This window comes from Chelmon rostratus, chromosome 3 (assembly GCF_017976325.1).
Source record: "Chelmon rostratus isolate fCheRos1 chromosome 3, fCheRos1.pri, whole genome shotgun sequence".
NCBI classification, from domain to species: Eukaryota; Metazoa; Chordata; class Actinopteri; order Chaetodontiformes; family Chaetodontidae; genus Chelmon; species Chelmon rostratus.
Window position 1 is genome coordinate 15,640,973 of NC_055660.1, and position 15,565 is coordinate 15,656,537.

The 15,565-nt window shown below is 41.8% G+C and overlaps 2 protein-coding genes across 2 annotated transcripts; both read right to left on the reverse strand.

Annotated features, from left to right (window-relative positions):
- Nucleotides 1-208: 208 nt before the first annotated feature.
- Nucleotides 209-8,699, reverse strand: smc2 (structural maintenance of chromosomes 2). Its single transcript, XM_041933370.1, has 25 exons — nucleotides 8,403-8,699; nucleotides 8,023-8,172; nucleotides 7,790-7,912; nucleotides 7,664-7,702; nucleotides 7,451-7,561; nucleotides 7,289-7,333; nucleotides 6,927-7,160; nucleotides 6,556-6,705; nucleotides 6,198-6,431; nucleotides 5,874-6,033; nucleotides 5,656-5,773; nucleotides 5,382-5,520; nucleotides 5,134-5,253; nucleotides 4,789-4,993; nucleotides 4,181-4,316; nucleotides 3,542-3,666; nucleotides 3,147-3,340; nucleotides 2,899-3,042; nucleotides 2,715-2,789; nucleotides 2,356-2,475; nucleotides 2,008-2,208; nucleotides 1,797-1,913; nucleotides 1,203-1,363; nucleotides 929-1,076; nucleotides 209-743 (listed from the first exon to the last, which is right to left on the reverse strand). The coding sequence occupies exons 1-25, from the start codon at nucleotides 8,568-8,570 to the stop codon at nucleotides 558-560; spliced, it is 3,603 nt and encodes a 1,200-aa protein (XP_041789304.1). The 5' UTR covers nucleotides 8,571-8,699; the 3' UTR covers nucleotides 209-557.
- Nucleotides 8,700-9,660: 961 nt separating this feature from the next.
- On the reverse strand, nucleotides 9,661-11,328 carry exoc1l (exocyst complex component 1 like). Its single transcript, XM_041934405.1, has 3 exons — nucleotides 11,208-11,328; nucleotides 10,680-10,858; nucleotides 9,661-9,930 (listed from the first exon to the last, which is right to left on the reverse strand). The coding sequence occupies exons 1-3, from the start codon at nucleotides 11,326-11,328 to the stop codon at nucleotides 9,661-9,663; spliced, it is 570 nt and encodes a 189-aa protein (XP_041790339.1).
- Nucleotides 11,329-15,565: the final 4,237 nt, after the last annotated feature.

The following is a 15,565-nucleotide window of genomic DNA, read 5'->3' on the forward strand; positions in this document are numbered from 1 at the left end:
CCAAATAGCTTGTGTTGGATCACTGGCCTCAAGGTTTTTAAAAGTTGAACATCAGCTGTTTAACTATAATCTCTTCCCGCTTAGTGTCTAACACTGCAGGTTTGGTTGTCCTCGACACTACCACTAGGGGGCGCAGACATGATCGCTTTTGGTTTTATCCAATTTGTAAAGCAGTTTTACTACAAAACAGAAGAGTCAGCTGTTAATAATTGACAGGCTTTATTTACTAAAATATATGGACACGTTAGCTGCATATAAACTGATTGTAGCAGAAGTGCATGAACAGAGACCAGAAAAGAGACAGGATAACCAAGGACAGTTTAGACAAAAGAAATTTACGATTAAAAAGTTCTGAAATGCACACACGCTTTGAGAATAAAAACAGTCATATAAACACAGCTCGCAACAACTACCAACAGAGGAAATTTGAGTATACACAATTGATCGCCAGAGTCTCATATTAACAGATATCACTATTTGTTAAGTGATATAGTTTCTGCAGCAGTAATACCAGAGCAAATTAAGAATATGACTGTTCAGCTATTTCAGTACAATGATCAGCCAATGAGCTGTTTGTTCTTCTTGTCTTTCTGACGAGCCTTGTCTTGGCCTTTCTGGGGAAGGTTGGCGTCACTCTGGCTGAGCGCGCTCCGCGTCACCGTGGACATGCCGTCGACAAACTTGGTCTTGAACAGGACGTTGGCGTTGGTGAACATGCCATCCTTCAGGGACACCACCACAAACTGCAGGGAGGGAATTTTCAAAAAAAGTCGACTTGAGTGCATGTTTGGCTTCAGGTTTGCTGATAAGAGTGAGAATGTGATAAACGTGTATATTATAAAAAGTTATGGTACAACCTTTTAAATAGTGGGCCTTCTGCACAACAATTTAAGGCTACTAGAACTTGTGCATGTGTGTTTCAACATACCTGGGAGTGTCTAAAATGTGTGCGCAGCATCTGTCCAATGTTCTGTGTGTGTGACAGATCCAGGGCAGCATCCACCTCGTCTAAGATGTAGATGGGAGCTGGTTTGAACAGCAGCATGGCCAGGATGAGAGACAAGGCCACCAGTGATCTGAAAACAAACACAAAGAGGCTGAGTGACAGACTTCATTGTCATCCATGGAAGCAATCACATAGTTGGACCGAGTACAAAGTACAAAAGTTGACACTCAATGACCATATCGGTGCGTTTGCTAACCTCTGCCCACCGCTGAGCTCAGTGAGGTTCTCCTTCCAGGTGTTGCCCAAAGCCACCTTGAACTCAAGGCCCTCCAAGACACCACACCCCTGGGGAGGAGCAAGCTTAGCAGTGGCCCCTGGCAGCAGAGTGGAGAAAATAGAGCCAAAGTCCTTGTTTACCTGCAGAAGAAGGGAAATATTACAGCTCAAGTACAAGAAACAACTACAGGTACTACAGTGAAATTGTAATGTTGGGGAAAGATCATTGTCTGTTTAAATACAGAAGACATAAGATTTTTATTAACATTCAAACACAATCACAATCTCACCCAAACCTTTGTTTGCCTAAACCAAACCACAGTGTGGTGACTCCAGCACGGTACATAAAACGTTGGGTTTCATTCACTCAAAGAAAGAACGACTCTGAACATAATCCAGGCAGCCAAGGACTGATGAATTGGACTACATTAGTTTTAACTATCTGTACCCAATAAACTGGCAACTGAGTGTACATTATCTGTCAGTATAGTCATCTTGCTCATTGTGAAATGAAAGTGAGAGAGACAAATGTGAATTTAGGGAGAAAAAATTATTTTGCTGAAAGAGAACGGACCTTCTGCCATGCCAGGTTGAGAGCCTCGTTCTTCTTCTGGTCCAGCTCCTCGATGGTCTGCAAGATTTTTGCTTTGTCGTTCTCCACGATCCTCTTCTTCTTCATCAGGTCGTTGTACTGCAGGACGGGAGACAGTTGCATGGGACAGATGTAGATATTCAAAGCTGTAAATGAACAATTGGCCAAACCCTCTCTGCGTTGCTGCCCTCACCCTTTCTTCCGCCTCGTTCAGCATGTTCATGGCCCTCTTGTTGACGTTCCTCTCCAGCTTGGCGGTGGTCTCCTCCAGCTTCTTCAGCCGCTGACCGGCCTCGCGGGGGTTGTTGGTCTTGAAGTCATAAGAAGTGTTGGGCTGGCCGAAGAAATGGCGCTCCGAGGGGATCCAGTCATGTTCCTCCAGCATCCGAGACACCTGAGGAGAAGATGGTATGACAAGGGGGAGAGAGGTGAACAAGATGAGATGAAACTCTGAGGGACCTCAGAGATCATGGACAGATATTATGTACAGTAGTGAAGGACTGCCTGAAGAGTGTGTGTGTGTGTGTGTGCGTGTGTGTACCTTGTCAGCAGCTTCCTGGCTGTCCTTGCGGTGTTTACTAATGTTGTGTTCCAGTTCCTTGATCTTCAGCTGGACTTCGTTGTTCTGCTCCCTTATTTTATTGGCCTCTGTGCTCTTCCCCTGGAACATTCAGTTGGATAGAAATAATCAAACAAACAGTTCCCAGATGTCAAATTAGTCTGCATTGGACAACTAAGAAAGTGAAACAGAAGAGCGTAATAAAATGTAGTGATGTAGTAACTTCCAATGAAGAGGCTTCGATCTCAATCCTCATACAAAATATAGTGCTGAAGTTACAACTCTAAGCTTCTCAAATAGGGGTTAAAAACCAAAGTGTCAAAAGGCAAAATTGTATTCACCCTGAGCTCTTTGTCCTGGGCCATGATCACTTCCTTCTGTTGGGCGAGCTCCTCCTGGGCCTTCCGCACTGCCTCCTGCGCAGCAAGAGGGAGGACGAGCACAAGTCAGCTTGTTTTGAGCAGTGACAAATCATGTATTATTCACCAGACGGTTCATTTTGATTGATCATCATATCACAAATACCTTGTTCTGTGATACAGTACAAGCCATGCTGTCTATCTGCTCCTGGATGGCTGTCATGGCTTCATCTACAGCCTGAATCTGCTGCTCATAACCGGCCTGCTCTCTGCGCAGCTCCTCCAGCTCCAGGGCCACAGCATCGGACTCCTGTGCATGTGCGCAAGAAAAGAAACACATATGATCAATCGATCTCGACTGCTGCTGAGAGAGGGGAGAAAAGAAATTGTGACACAAATGTCTGGTTGGTGTACCTGCTGCTTCTGCTTCAGCTTCTTATTGAAGGCATCAGCTTTGGCCTTGGCTGCATTGAGCTTCTGCTGGGCGGCTTTCAGCTCCTTCTCCCTCTCCGCCTCAGCATTCTTCATCTTGTTCTCCAGCACCTTGTATTTTTCCTCAGCCCGTTTTTGCACGTCCTTGGTGACGCGCAAAGTCTCCTCACTCTCCTCTGGTTTGGCAAACGCACCACACACAGTTAAGTTAGCAAACAAAACGATTACAGCAAGACCGGTGTATTGTTTTATTTGCAACTATGTAGACCCTGGTGGAATTACAAATCTAATGCCCATTTGTATACAGTATGCACAAAGTGCTTTGTTAAATTTGGTTATTTTAAATGGTGTGTTTGTGCACATTGCAGCATTCTGACCAATGGCTTTGCGTAGCCTCTCCAGCTCCTCTTGCTGCTGGTGGAAGGAGCTCTGCTGCAGCTTGGCCTGCAGAATCTGCTCCTCCTCAACCTTCAGCTCATACTGCTGCTTCAGCTGACGGTACCTGGAGGGAAGAAATGTGGTCAAGTGCAGAAGAAAGTGTTGGGGGGAATTAGATAATGACAGCTAGAATATACTGGGAAGGTGTGAAAGCAAGCTGCAGGGCATTGAGTTGCTGATGAGATTTATTTGTGTGAATTAAAATTTCTTGGGAACTTATGTGAAAGTGCAACTCAAGAAACACGATTTAAAAATGTCTTATTCCTTATACCAGAAACCGATACAGGCTTTTTGAGGCTGATACTGACATGGAAATTTGGGAGTTTAAAAAAATCCAATGTAAAGAATTGGCTGATTGTATTTTTTTTTTAACACAAACTCATAACATACAAACTAAGTAAAGGTGACACTGGTTCTAGATGACCTCAGACAATAAAGCATTTCTGTACCACAATTTCTTATTACTCATTGGCCAACATGTCCACCATTGCAGATATCTGTCGTAAACTAATATTGGCAGACACATCAGCCTGGACGATTTATCTGTAGGTATTTTGTGTGAGTTTGTGTCGGCGCACTTCTCTGCGGTTCCTTTAAGGCCGGCCAGCTGTCGTTCAGTATCCTGAAGCTGGGCCTCCTTGTCATTCAAGTTGTCGCGAACTTCCTTCAGTTCCTGTAGGCTGGAGAGAACTGATGCTGACTGTGAGCGAGCACCTGGAAGAGAAAGAGCAGGAAAAAAGGAAGTCGATTTCATTGTTCGACGAGCAGGAGTTTTTAAATGCTTGTGTGTGAAAAATGATTCCATTTAGCTGTGTAAGTCAAAACTGGTATTCCAGGTATAATGTTCAGAACCAGCCAGTGTGTTCCAAGTCCTTCATCCTCATTCCTTTTCAGGGTGCATGTGTGTGTGAGTTTATGTTTGTGTGTGCAAACTGTTTTTTTTTTTTAAATAAAATGACAATTTGTTCAGAACCTTTATAAAAGTGTAATGAAGCAAATCAGGAACCACCATTCTAAGCAATAATTAAAACATTTGTATGACATGAAGTACAAGACATCAAATTGTGGCATGTCTGAAAGCAAATGTTTGTGTTTGTTTGTGCTTGCTCTGCACAGGTTCCCCCTACCAACCTTACATACTACGGGCATCTCAGTGACATACAAATAATCTAGTACATGTTCTCACCTCCACTCAGAGTTCCCTGTGGGTCAAAGATGTCCCCTCCAAGGGTCACAGTCTTGGTCATCACCTGCTTATCAAAAGCCACTTTTTTGGCATTGTCCAGCGTGTCACACACCAATGTGGAGCCAAAGACGTACTCCATGGCCTTACGCAGGTCAGCTTCGTAGCCCACCAGGGACAGCGCTGTGTGGACGTTGTCCTTTCCAACCTGACAGCAGAAGGAGAAGGGGCAGAGAGGAGGCAGAGTGAGGAAGAGATGGAGAGTCATCAAGGAGAAGGTGTCATGTTACAAGACCAGACAGAACACCGACTGAGTTTTCCAAACTGGGCAATATTTAGATCTCTCACCAGGCTCTTGGCGGCGCTGACCACTCTGTCATTGAGTGTCTTGGCAGAGATCTTGTTCAGGGGAATGATGGTGTACCTCCGCTGCAGCTCGCCCTTCTCCAACAGTTTCTTACCAGTCACCTGTTCAAAGACAAAAATCACATCACTGACTCTGGTTACACTACACCATCTGAAAATGAAATTGACATTTACCACCGATTCATGATTTGCACTGACATAACAGGCACGATGCCTACTAAAACACTTACCTCCGTGTCAACAACGATGTTATAGAGCCGTCCTCCTGCAACAACCTCCAGTCCTGTTGCGTAGGAGACGTCACGGACTGTGATCAGGTTAGCTAGTAGCCCCTTCACTTTGCTGCGGTCCCATCCTCGCTCTGGGTCCCTTTAAGGCAAAACAAGACACTTTGTTGAAACTCTTCTCAAGGCCCATGGCAACATTAGACAAGAAGGATTCATCTAGATTCAAAACATACAGCACTGTTAAAGACGTGAGCAAATTAATTTGTCAAATTCTTACTTGTAGTCGAAGCGCAAGTTGGGGAAGCGAGACATGAGCATCTCGTAGGTCTCTTTAAGTTTAGCAACCTCTCGGGACAGCTGCCTTCTTTTGTCCAGCAGACTCTCCTCCTTCCCATCTGCATACAGGCAGACCCACACAGACCTCAAATATTATAACAAAATGCTTAACATAAGGCAGCTGCCATGAGTACACGTGCACACACACACACACACTACCTTCATAGTTGAGTTTAGCTAACTCAGCCTGTAGTTTCTCTCTGCTGCTTCTTACAGCCTGCAGGGCATCCTGGTCCCTCTTATAGCCACTGTCCATCTTTTTCACTTCCGCCTGTTTGGTCTTGAGCTCAGCCTGGGCATGCTTCAAGGTCATCTGAGCCTGGATAGACAGGAGGACGGAGACAGGATAGATGAACAATCTTTTGAAATTGACACGACACAAGTCGAGTGTCTTCTCAACATGGAAAAATGCTGCTAAGCAGATACGTTTGTACTGAAAACTTGCTATTGAATATACTGGCAACCCAAAAGTTTTTTCCTCACCTGCTTGGCCTCAGTATCTGCCTTGCTCATGTCATTCTTGCAGGTCATCATCTGCCCAGCCAGCGTGGCCTCTTCTCCATCCTCATTGGTAGAAAGACCTGCTGATACAGCCCTAAAATGCTGCTCAGCTGCCTCAAGGGCTGCGCTGTCCTTCTGTCCCTCCTCCTGCAGGGCCTGAAGCTGCTCCGTCAACTTGGAAACCTCCTTTTCTTTTACCACAAGCATTTTCTTGTCCTACGGATGAATGATAACAACAATGTTGAGCAATAATTCAGTTGTTTTTCATTTGCTAAAGGTTTTGTTCTGACAAGATTGTGGTCAGGAGGGCACATATTAGCAAAACGTATTCGCCTGTTACCTCCTCCATACTCTTGACAAGCTCCTTCCTCTTCTTGGTTTCATCTTTGAGATTCTGTTTTTTCATGTCAAGTGCACTCTGAGCTTTGGCATCCACACGTTGCACATCAGCAAAAGCCTCCTCCAGGGATTTCAATACTCCATTCACCTCCTACAAATGAGCAGGTAAACATCAAAGACAAAGCAAATGACTCAAGAAGAATTTTTCTTGCAGTTTGATCAAAACATAGAACACACTGAATTTTCATGGAAATCATTTTCCAACAGCAGCCAATGGTATTTCCCAATTTGTCTTTAAGGCTGAAGAAAAAGGGTCTCCATGAAAGTTTAAAAAGCACCTTAATCTTAGCTCTCTCCTGTCTTCCAGCATACCTGGTCTTTTTTCTTCTGCAGCTCCTGAATCTGGGCAGAGAGCTCCTGGACTTTACTCTCATTCTCGGCCATGCTGGCTTGCATCTTGGCGATATTATCCTGCATCACCTTCAGATTCTCTGCTGACTTCAGCTTGGTTTCCTCTGCACACACAAACAGCCAGGCCACATACAGTCGCGACAAGTGCTGGATCTCTCGCATCAGCTTCTGATACTCCAGGTATGATGATCGTTCCTGGAGAGGGAGGAAAGTTTAGGAAAAAAAATGAGTTAATGATTAAAACATAAAATGTAAAATGTAAGATTTACCATATTTCTGTCACAGCAAGAAATTCTGAAGTCTTGATTTTGCAGTGAACCTACCTCTTGCAGTTTATGCATAGTTGGAGTAATTTCCTCATCCAAAATCTTAAAGAATAAACATAGAGCAACAGTTAAACATTAGTTGCAATTGCATTCATGGCCTCCTCCCTGCAGAATGAACACAGATACATTAGTCAAAATAAGTTTTGATGTCTAACATACTGTCTGAATCTCCTTCAGCTTGGCCTCCTTCTTCTCAATGGTTTTCTGAGCACTAATCTTTTTGCATTCATACATCCTGGTTCCTGCTGCCTCCTCAATCATGGCAAGGATCTGAAATAAAAGAGGTGGTCATTGAAAGTCCTAAAAAAGGGCTGGGAAATTTGTATGAAAAAGCTCTGATGGTGAAATCATGGTCCTGTGTGCATGTTTTACCTCTGGTGGCTTCATGTTTAGAACTTTGGTGATCCTTCCCTAAAATATCGGAAACATCACATGATATAAAATACTGTCGAGGACTAAAACCACAACAATACACACTGCTGCAGACACAAGACTGACCTGCATGATGAGAAAATGTGGGTTGTTGACATTGAGGCCGACAGAGCAGAACAAGTCCTGCACCCTGGTGTTGTTGGCGTTGACTCCATTGATGAGGTACTTGTTCCTGCCACCAATTACCACCTCAAAGAAAGAAAGGGTCATATATAACAGATTTAGTATAAGCATTACACAATAACTCTGTACACTTATTATAAAGCCTTCAAAAAAAAAAATCAGGGTTCTTTGCCAACCTGTCTGGTGACGGTGATCTCATCATGCGTTTCAAAACCCAGAGGACTCTGGCTTTTGTTGGAGTTGTCAAATGTAATAGACACTGTGGCCTTGGTGATACCACCCTGTCCATTTTTGTAAACCAAGTCCTGGAGGTTGGAGGCTCGCACCTTTCAAGTGAAAATTAAACGAAGAGACACAAGACCAGTTCTGTTGAGCGTTAACCAGCGTAAAGATGCGTCTAGCTAGCTAACAGCTAGCTAACTCTGGAAAACTAATGAAACTAAGTTGCTACTACCACCATACCAAACTCTGCAAACTGATTAATTGAAGGTCAACAACTAGATTAAGAAACTTCTATCATACAGCTTAATTACTTCAAAGGCAATAACACACTTACATGGCTGAGATTGGAAATGCCCAAAAGGAAACATATGGAGTCCAAAATATTGGACTTGCCGCTGCCGTTCAGTCCTGTGATAGCGTTGAACAGTGGGTCAAAGCCGTTGATCTCTGTCCGCTGTGCGTAGGATTTGAATCCTTCAATAATAATAGATTTGATGTGCATTTTTAGGCCGTCCTCTCTCCGCAGATTCCGGAGGCAAGATTCGTGGTGGCTGAATACCAAATCGGTAACTGAAAAGGTGAGGTGCAAACTTACAGCCCAGTATTTACAACCGACAACAGGAAAACTCGTCCTTCTCTCTTGTAACTTGAATTTTGGCGGCAGGTATGGCGCTGCTACTTAGTACGTCGACGCTGTGCCGGGATGAGACGAAGATATTTAAAGGATCTTAACACGATGTGTGCACACATTCAGTAAATTGAACGATTAATGAATATGGCTGATTTTAAATTTAAAGATGAACTACAAAGACCATTGTTGTACATATTTATATAGATGTTTATTTATTTTCGTCAGGCATACTGTAAGGCTACTAATTGCTCCTGATGCCTTTGGCAATGTTTTGGCGCCACCTGTAGGTCGGAAAAAAAACACTCCTTTCTGTGTCAAACGTGGATGTCGTGGAAATCTTAAGGGGGTTATACTGAATCCTTCATTTACTCTTTTTTTTTTTTTTTCTTAAAGGTCATCCATATATCGAGGACGGCCCAGACTGAAGACATAAGCTATCTTTGGTAAACTAAGGGTAATACAAGCAAGCCCCTGTAGAAATAAAAAAAATATTGCACAAAGTGAATCCCTAAATTAATACCACATTGTGATGATTTTAGTTGCTTAGTTCACTAAGAAGGCTAAAGGCAGAGAAAGGACATAAATTTGTAGTTGTTTTATTTGTTCTCCATTTGAAATTCACTTTCATTACACACTTTCATAAGTTCGTGTTGTTTACACAGCACATAGAATGGAATATTTTGAATTATAAGTAATTAAAACATCACAAAAGTAGATCATACAGTTAACAAATACCAAGCTGCTTTAAACTTGCATTTGCAGTGATGATTAGCAGAGTATTAATGAAAAAGACATTTTTATTGAGAATTATTCCCCATCAAAGCCCTATTAGTGCAAAGGAAGTCACAAACCTATACTCACCCCACCCCTCGAACACACAAACACACACACACACACACACACACACACACACACACACAAATTCATTAACACACATGCACACAATCATTGTGTCATTCCATTATGCATCCAGGGGCACGGGACACATGGACAGACATACCAAATTGAATGCATAGAAGCATATCTGTGTTAGAACAACACAGTCTCCTCTATTAGAGTAAAAGGATGTGGGTTTGATGTAGCTCCAGTCAAAGTTCCGCAGGTTCAGTGACCTCTGACAGTGCTGGTCGCTGAGAGCAACCAGGGCACGCACAAATGAGTATTTGGCTGAGCAGCTGACGGCCGTCACTGTGCGCACCTTGTCAAAGTGCAGCAGGAAACAGGGGTCATCCTGGAGCAATGGACATATAGATACAGAATGAGATGGCAAATAGATAAATGAATCTTTCATGTGACCTTTTTTAAAATCAGAGCTGACATGGTGATTCAACATAATGGCCACTCAACTATCAACCTGAGAGGAAGCCATCAAAGAGATGCCAGACATACAAAAGCAAACTGGTGCTGCTGATAGATGAAAGCATAAATAAAAATAAAAATATGTGATGTAATGCAGTTAATTCACTTTATTTCAAACATCTGCTACAAGTTTTTCACATTTGAGGAATGGCTTGCATCTCAATGACTGATCCCCAACTGACAGAACTGTAATTAAAACCATTTCACCAATGAAATGTGGTCAGAAGCCTCAGATAAAGCTATATGGACTATGTAGATTTTTTTTGTTTTGTTTTTTTATGATAAACCCAAATGTCCATGTTATTAAAACAGATCATTGAGGTGGTCGTGCACAACAAATAGGTGCAGGTATATTTGTGCTGTAACTCTTTTTTCTTTTTGCATTTTATTTATTTTGTTTTAAATTTAGGGTTCCACTGAGAGACAGTTGATTTTCATTTCTGAATCCACAGAAAACGCCGTAAGAGAGAGAACATCTAGTGGTGAAAAATTATTAACATGAATTACAATGTGAAATTGAAGTTTGAGATCAATTACATTGTTTCAAAGTAATAAACAATAAATACAATTTTAGTCCTCAGAAAATATATATTTTTAATTATATTAAATTTGGTTAATTACCACATCAGGGTCCCGTCCGTCAACAAGAGTCAGGTCTTGCAGGGACCAGACCTCTGTCCTCTGGTAGCACTCCTGTATGCTGGAGCGTTTGGTGTGGGACCTCTTCGATCCAGATTTTATGGACTTCTGAGATATCTGACATCGCACTATACTTAGCTGCACCACTTTGGTTTTTGCAACTGCAGAAAAAGAGGAAATAACAAGAATTTTCCAGAATACAGGTGCACTGCAGCAGCCGACATTTCGTCTCTAGTAAAATTAAAACCATGACTCACTTCAACTGTTACAGACTTTAAATAGGCGACAGTAGTACAAGGACATGCTCAACACATTTCCTTACAGAATCTCTACAACCAAAATAATTATCTGCGTGATCTGTAAAGGAAAATTCCAAAATAAAACTTTTACAATCATTAAAATAATAAAAAAAATAAATTATCTTCAATGACTGAGCATATTTAACCCAAAAAACTGCTTTAAATGTTAGCAAATTAACAAAAAAACCTAATTAACAAGAAAGCTGTTTACCTGAGACACAGATAAAATGTCTTCCCTGCGACGGTTCTTCAATCTCAATGAACTCCACCAGTCTCTGTTTTCCAGGTCGGAATAAAACTCTCTGCATTTCCTCCCTCAGAAGCGACGACATCACTGGAGAGAGGTAGAGGCGAAGAATCAAGATCAGCCGATGGGAAAAAGCTTAAAGAAATCAGAAACAGTAAGGCAGAAAGAAGTGACCAACAAGAGACGAGAAAATCCAAGGGAGACAAAGGTGAGGGAAAAAAAATGATGGGGATCGTGACACTGGACAACACTGAGGCCTGGCAGCGGTGGGGAGGGTGGTGATGATGTTTCCTCTGGTCAGACCGCATCAAAGTATGTGGTTGTGTATGGAATGAGCCCTTTCTCTACCACACACACACGCACACACACACACACACACACACACACACACACACACACACACACACTCCACTCTGAAGCGGTTAGGTTTGATGATCAATGTTAATCTTTCATTAAAGTACTGCCTTCGTACAACGTGCTCAGGAGGGATTTAGCAGAAAGGGAGCAATTAAAGGCCAATCTCTTCATAGTTTTACCCTTTTATTGTTTCAATTAAGATCCATTACGACGCTGACGCTCAGGGTTCCTGCAAATATGGATTTCACTCTTAAAATTGTAATTACTTCAGTGGAGCATGTGTGACTCAAAGCATAGACACACACTGTACTTTACAGTAATTGTACTTTGTGTGTTCCCTCACACAGACAGACTCTGTCTTTCTTTCTATGGCCTGTCTGCCTCCACTCACTCACATATAGATGTTGATATATCATGTGGCACAGTGCCCAGTGTTTGTCTGTGATTAAACGGTTGTTGTGTGGGAAAAGGATGTCCCACAGCACTCTGCACGGTTTCCATTACCCCGTAATAATTCAATCTCTGAGGATGGGTACAAGCGGGGTGAAGCACTTAAACGGGGGGATTTTACAAGCACAGAAAGGATTCTACACTTATTTAGTGATTGTGGCTCCACAAGACAATTTGCGAGATGTACTGATAAGCAGGAAGAACATAATATTACACTTTTGAGCCAGTTCCAGTTTTTTAGAGATGGGAGGACTTTTCCATAAGCAAACTGGCCCAGAATGAACCAGACCAGACCTCTAATTTGATTTGTTGGTTGGAAAGAGCGTGGCTCCATTGGATTTGTCGCATTTGTGAAAACAAAGATGGGTCGTTCCACAGCTAAGTGCTTTATTGTTGTTGTTGTTGTTGATGTATTTGTGGGTGTTCACTTGAAAGGCTTTTTGCCTCTGAGATGGAAAGACGAGCGGAAGGGCAGGAAGGAGGGAGGAAAGGAAACATACAAGTGTTGAATCTCATGAATAACACATGAAGTTTGTTGTACTTACTTATAATAAACTTTAACTCCAGTGTTTCTGTCATGTGCACTCAAAAGAATCATTTTTGCACAATAATTGGACAAAACCCAACATTAGCAAACGAGTAGTTTTTGCAATGCATTTGCAATAATTTGTCATTTGTATCAATTGAAATGCTACATCAGTGTGTCTTTATCTGTATTAAGAAGACACACTTGTGATGATTTATGTGAGCGTTCCCAATTATCCCTGACTTTGCAGTTTGTGGAAACATGCAGGCGAGTAGCTTTGAAAACCAACAGGATGTACACCATTAACAAGTATAACGCTGTTATAAGACTGTAAGGGAGGAGTTTGGAAAGAGAGGGATGCATGATTAAAGAGGATTAAGAGGAGGTGTGTAGAGTTCAGGAGTAAAGTCAGAGAACCTGGCAGCAAGGATGAGGTGTAATACTGGAAGGATGGATGAAGACAGGGAATGAAGGAAAGAAGAAGGTGCTGCTGAAAAAGAAAGGAAAGAAGAAAACGGCATCAAGAAGTATTGAGAAATTGTCAAGAAACAAGAGAGGAGGGATGACGGACGCAAAATGCAACAATGGAAAAAAATCAGAGGAAGCAAGAGGAAGAAGAAAGGAAAAGACAGAAGATCTGCAGAGAACAGAGAAGGTGAATGATGAAAAAGGACCAGTTTGTGGAGATGAACTGAGGAATGAGTTACACAGATTATGCAGGAAGGCTGCTAAGCGAAGGAGAGGAGAGAAAATAATAGATAGGAAACGGGGGAAGAATACTAAAGAAGCAGATAATGGCTAATCCGAACAAAGCAGAGGAGAGCTGAAAATGATGACAGAGGAAAAGAGGAGAAGCGAGGGGGCAAATTGAGTTCACAGAGAGGAAGGAGACTGAAGAAAGAAAATAAGAGAGTAATTCTGAGACGGTGCAGAGGTATAATGAGTCCACACAGGATGAAAGAATTAATGAGGCTGGCACTGTTATATATTAGCAAACTAGAATGGAGCTAATATGAAAACGCTTTTTGTTCAATGCACAAGCCTGAGGATGGAATTACAAGTGCGCCCGTGTGAAAACAGGAATGTTGTTTTCATTAAACATATAGATTCTGGATTTTAGGATTTGCAATTTTTGTGTTAATATTGTAGTGTTTTATAGTAAAAAAAAATGTAAGTTTGTCTCGATTAAAGTTCGCATCGTCTCATTGCTGCAGACATTTGAACTCTTTTAACGTTTTTTTCCTCGCAATTCAGTCATCTGTCAGTTCGTGGCTGTTTTGCATTTGAAAAGCTGTATTTTAAACAGTTTATGTAAAGGTCTTTGTTGTAAGTTACATTGATGTTGGAATCTATTAACATAACTAATGTATCACATAACACTGAATTGCTTGCTTGCATCGTGACACTGTTGTTATTCTCGGAAATGCATTTTTCATGGTATCATACCATGACTTACTGTTGTTAGCGTTTGGCAGATAGGACTGGTCGTGATGACTGAGGATGGAGGTGAAGACAGTCATGCTACATGCACTCAGCTCAGGGAGTTTATCATGGCGAGGTGACCTGTGCCCCAGTGTTGCTTTGTTAAGTGCAGGTAGTTTAGCAATGACTCACAGTTAAGCAAAAGGCCATGATCAGATTCCAGCAGTTGCTTTTCAGGACAAGGCACAAAACAAGTTGCAGGCAGCCAGGCTTTTAGGAAAATAATGCACTAATTTTCATGTGTCAAAATACCAGAACATTTAATCTTGTCTTGGAGCAACAATGGTTGTGAAATGCCAAGAATAAAATGTTCCACTCTTTTCACATTAAGTATGACCTTTGACTTACACACACACACACACACACACACACACATTTTGCTGGACAAAATAATAAACTTTTTCCAACAATAACCCGCCTTTGTTAGAGCTGATAGTGGTTCAAGTGCTACACTGATATACGAGGATGGCCCAGCCAAAGCCTCTCTGCTCACGTAGCAGGACTGTCACAGGAAACGTAGACATCTCCAGGTATATTAAACACATTTTTGGGCAACAATTTTATTTACATATTCAAATTTTAACCTTGAATGATTTTATTATAGGTATGAATTGAATACAAAGATTGAACTGTGGGTTTTGATATCCAGTATGATATTACTGGAGAGCTTTAATTCAGCAACACTGAGACAGCACTTTGTTTATTTTCTCTTTATGTATGGTTTATGTATTCCTGATAACATGTTTTCTCATCCAAGACGATGTACATTACAGATCAGTATAAATAACTATTTCTGCAGCCTGCACATTACCAGTCAACTCTTTCCTTTAATGCTACCTTAATTCTGAATGTTGTATTTACCTGGAAAAGGCTTGTAAACTTTGTTTTAAGCAATAACAGAGTTTTGTATATAGGTTTTTCTTTTGTAAATGAAAGCATGTCAATAAAAATGACATGGTCATTAACATCTAAACCTAGATCATGCCTCTTAAAAAAAGGTTTTGTAATGTCAAAATTTACCATAAAATGACTTTAGGGGAACCTCGACCCAGAACCGGTACAACGTCATGGTCTATAGAGCTTCTGATTGGATGTCGATAAAAGGGGAAACCCCTTGCCATCAGCCAGGGCCATCCCTATCCTGCGCTGCACCGTCCTGGCGACCGTCCAATGTCACATTCACAGTCCATTCACTGCAACCTAAACTGTGCTTCCCTGAACGGAACACGGTGGTGTTAATAATGCGTACTTACATGAGAGTAAAATATTTACTTAGGGTGGCGTTTAAAATGTTAACTCTATCTATTCTGTCAAGACTATAATAAAATACGAATTAACTGGATTGCTACTATCCGGTAGAGATAACGCTTTAAAAGCATGAATGAAAGTCAGGAAGCGGATTCGCTACCTTTCCCTTTTCATCCACTAAAGAAAAACTAGGTGACACCGACAGTGAACGAGTCTGGCTGGAAAAGCCACAAAAACACGCGGAGTCACTTCCCCTCTG

Excerpts from the sequence above, each read along its gene's own strand:
- exoc1l (XM_041934405.1), bottom strand. The coding sequence starts at position 11,328 with ATGTCGTCGCTTCTGAGGGAGGAAATGCAGAGAGTTTTATTCCGACCT. Across the intron at positions 10,859-11,207 it reads ACATTTTATCTGTGTCTCAG|TTGCAAAAACCAAAGTGGTG; the intron begins GTAAACAGCTTT and ends CTTTTTCTGCAG. Across the intron at positions 9,931-10,679 it reads ACGGACGGGACCCTGATGTG|GATGACCCCTGTTTCCTGCT; the intron begins GTAATTAACCAA and ends CCATTGCTCCAG.
- smc2 (XM_041933370.1), bottom strand. The coding sequence starts at position 8,570 with ATGCACATCAAATCTATTATTATTGAAGGATTCAAATCCTACGCACAG. Across the intron at positions 6,706-6,926 it reads TGCAGAAGAAAAAAGACCAG|GAGGTGAATGGAGTATTGAA; the intron begins GTATGCTGGAAG and ends GCTCATTTGTAG. Across the intron at positions 5,774-5,873 it reads AGCTAAACTCAACTATGAAG|ATGGGAAGGAGGAGAGTCTG; the intron begins GTAGTGTGTGTG and ends GCCTGTATGCAG.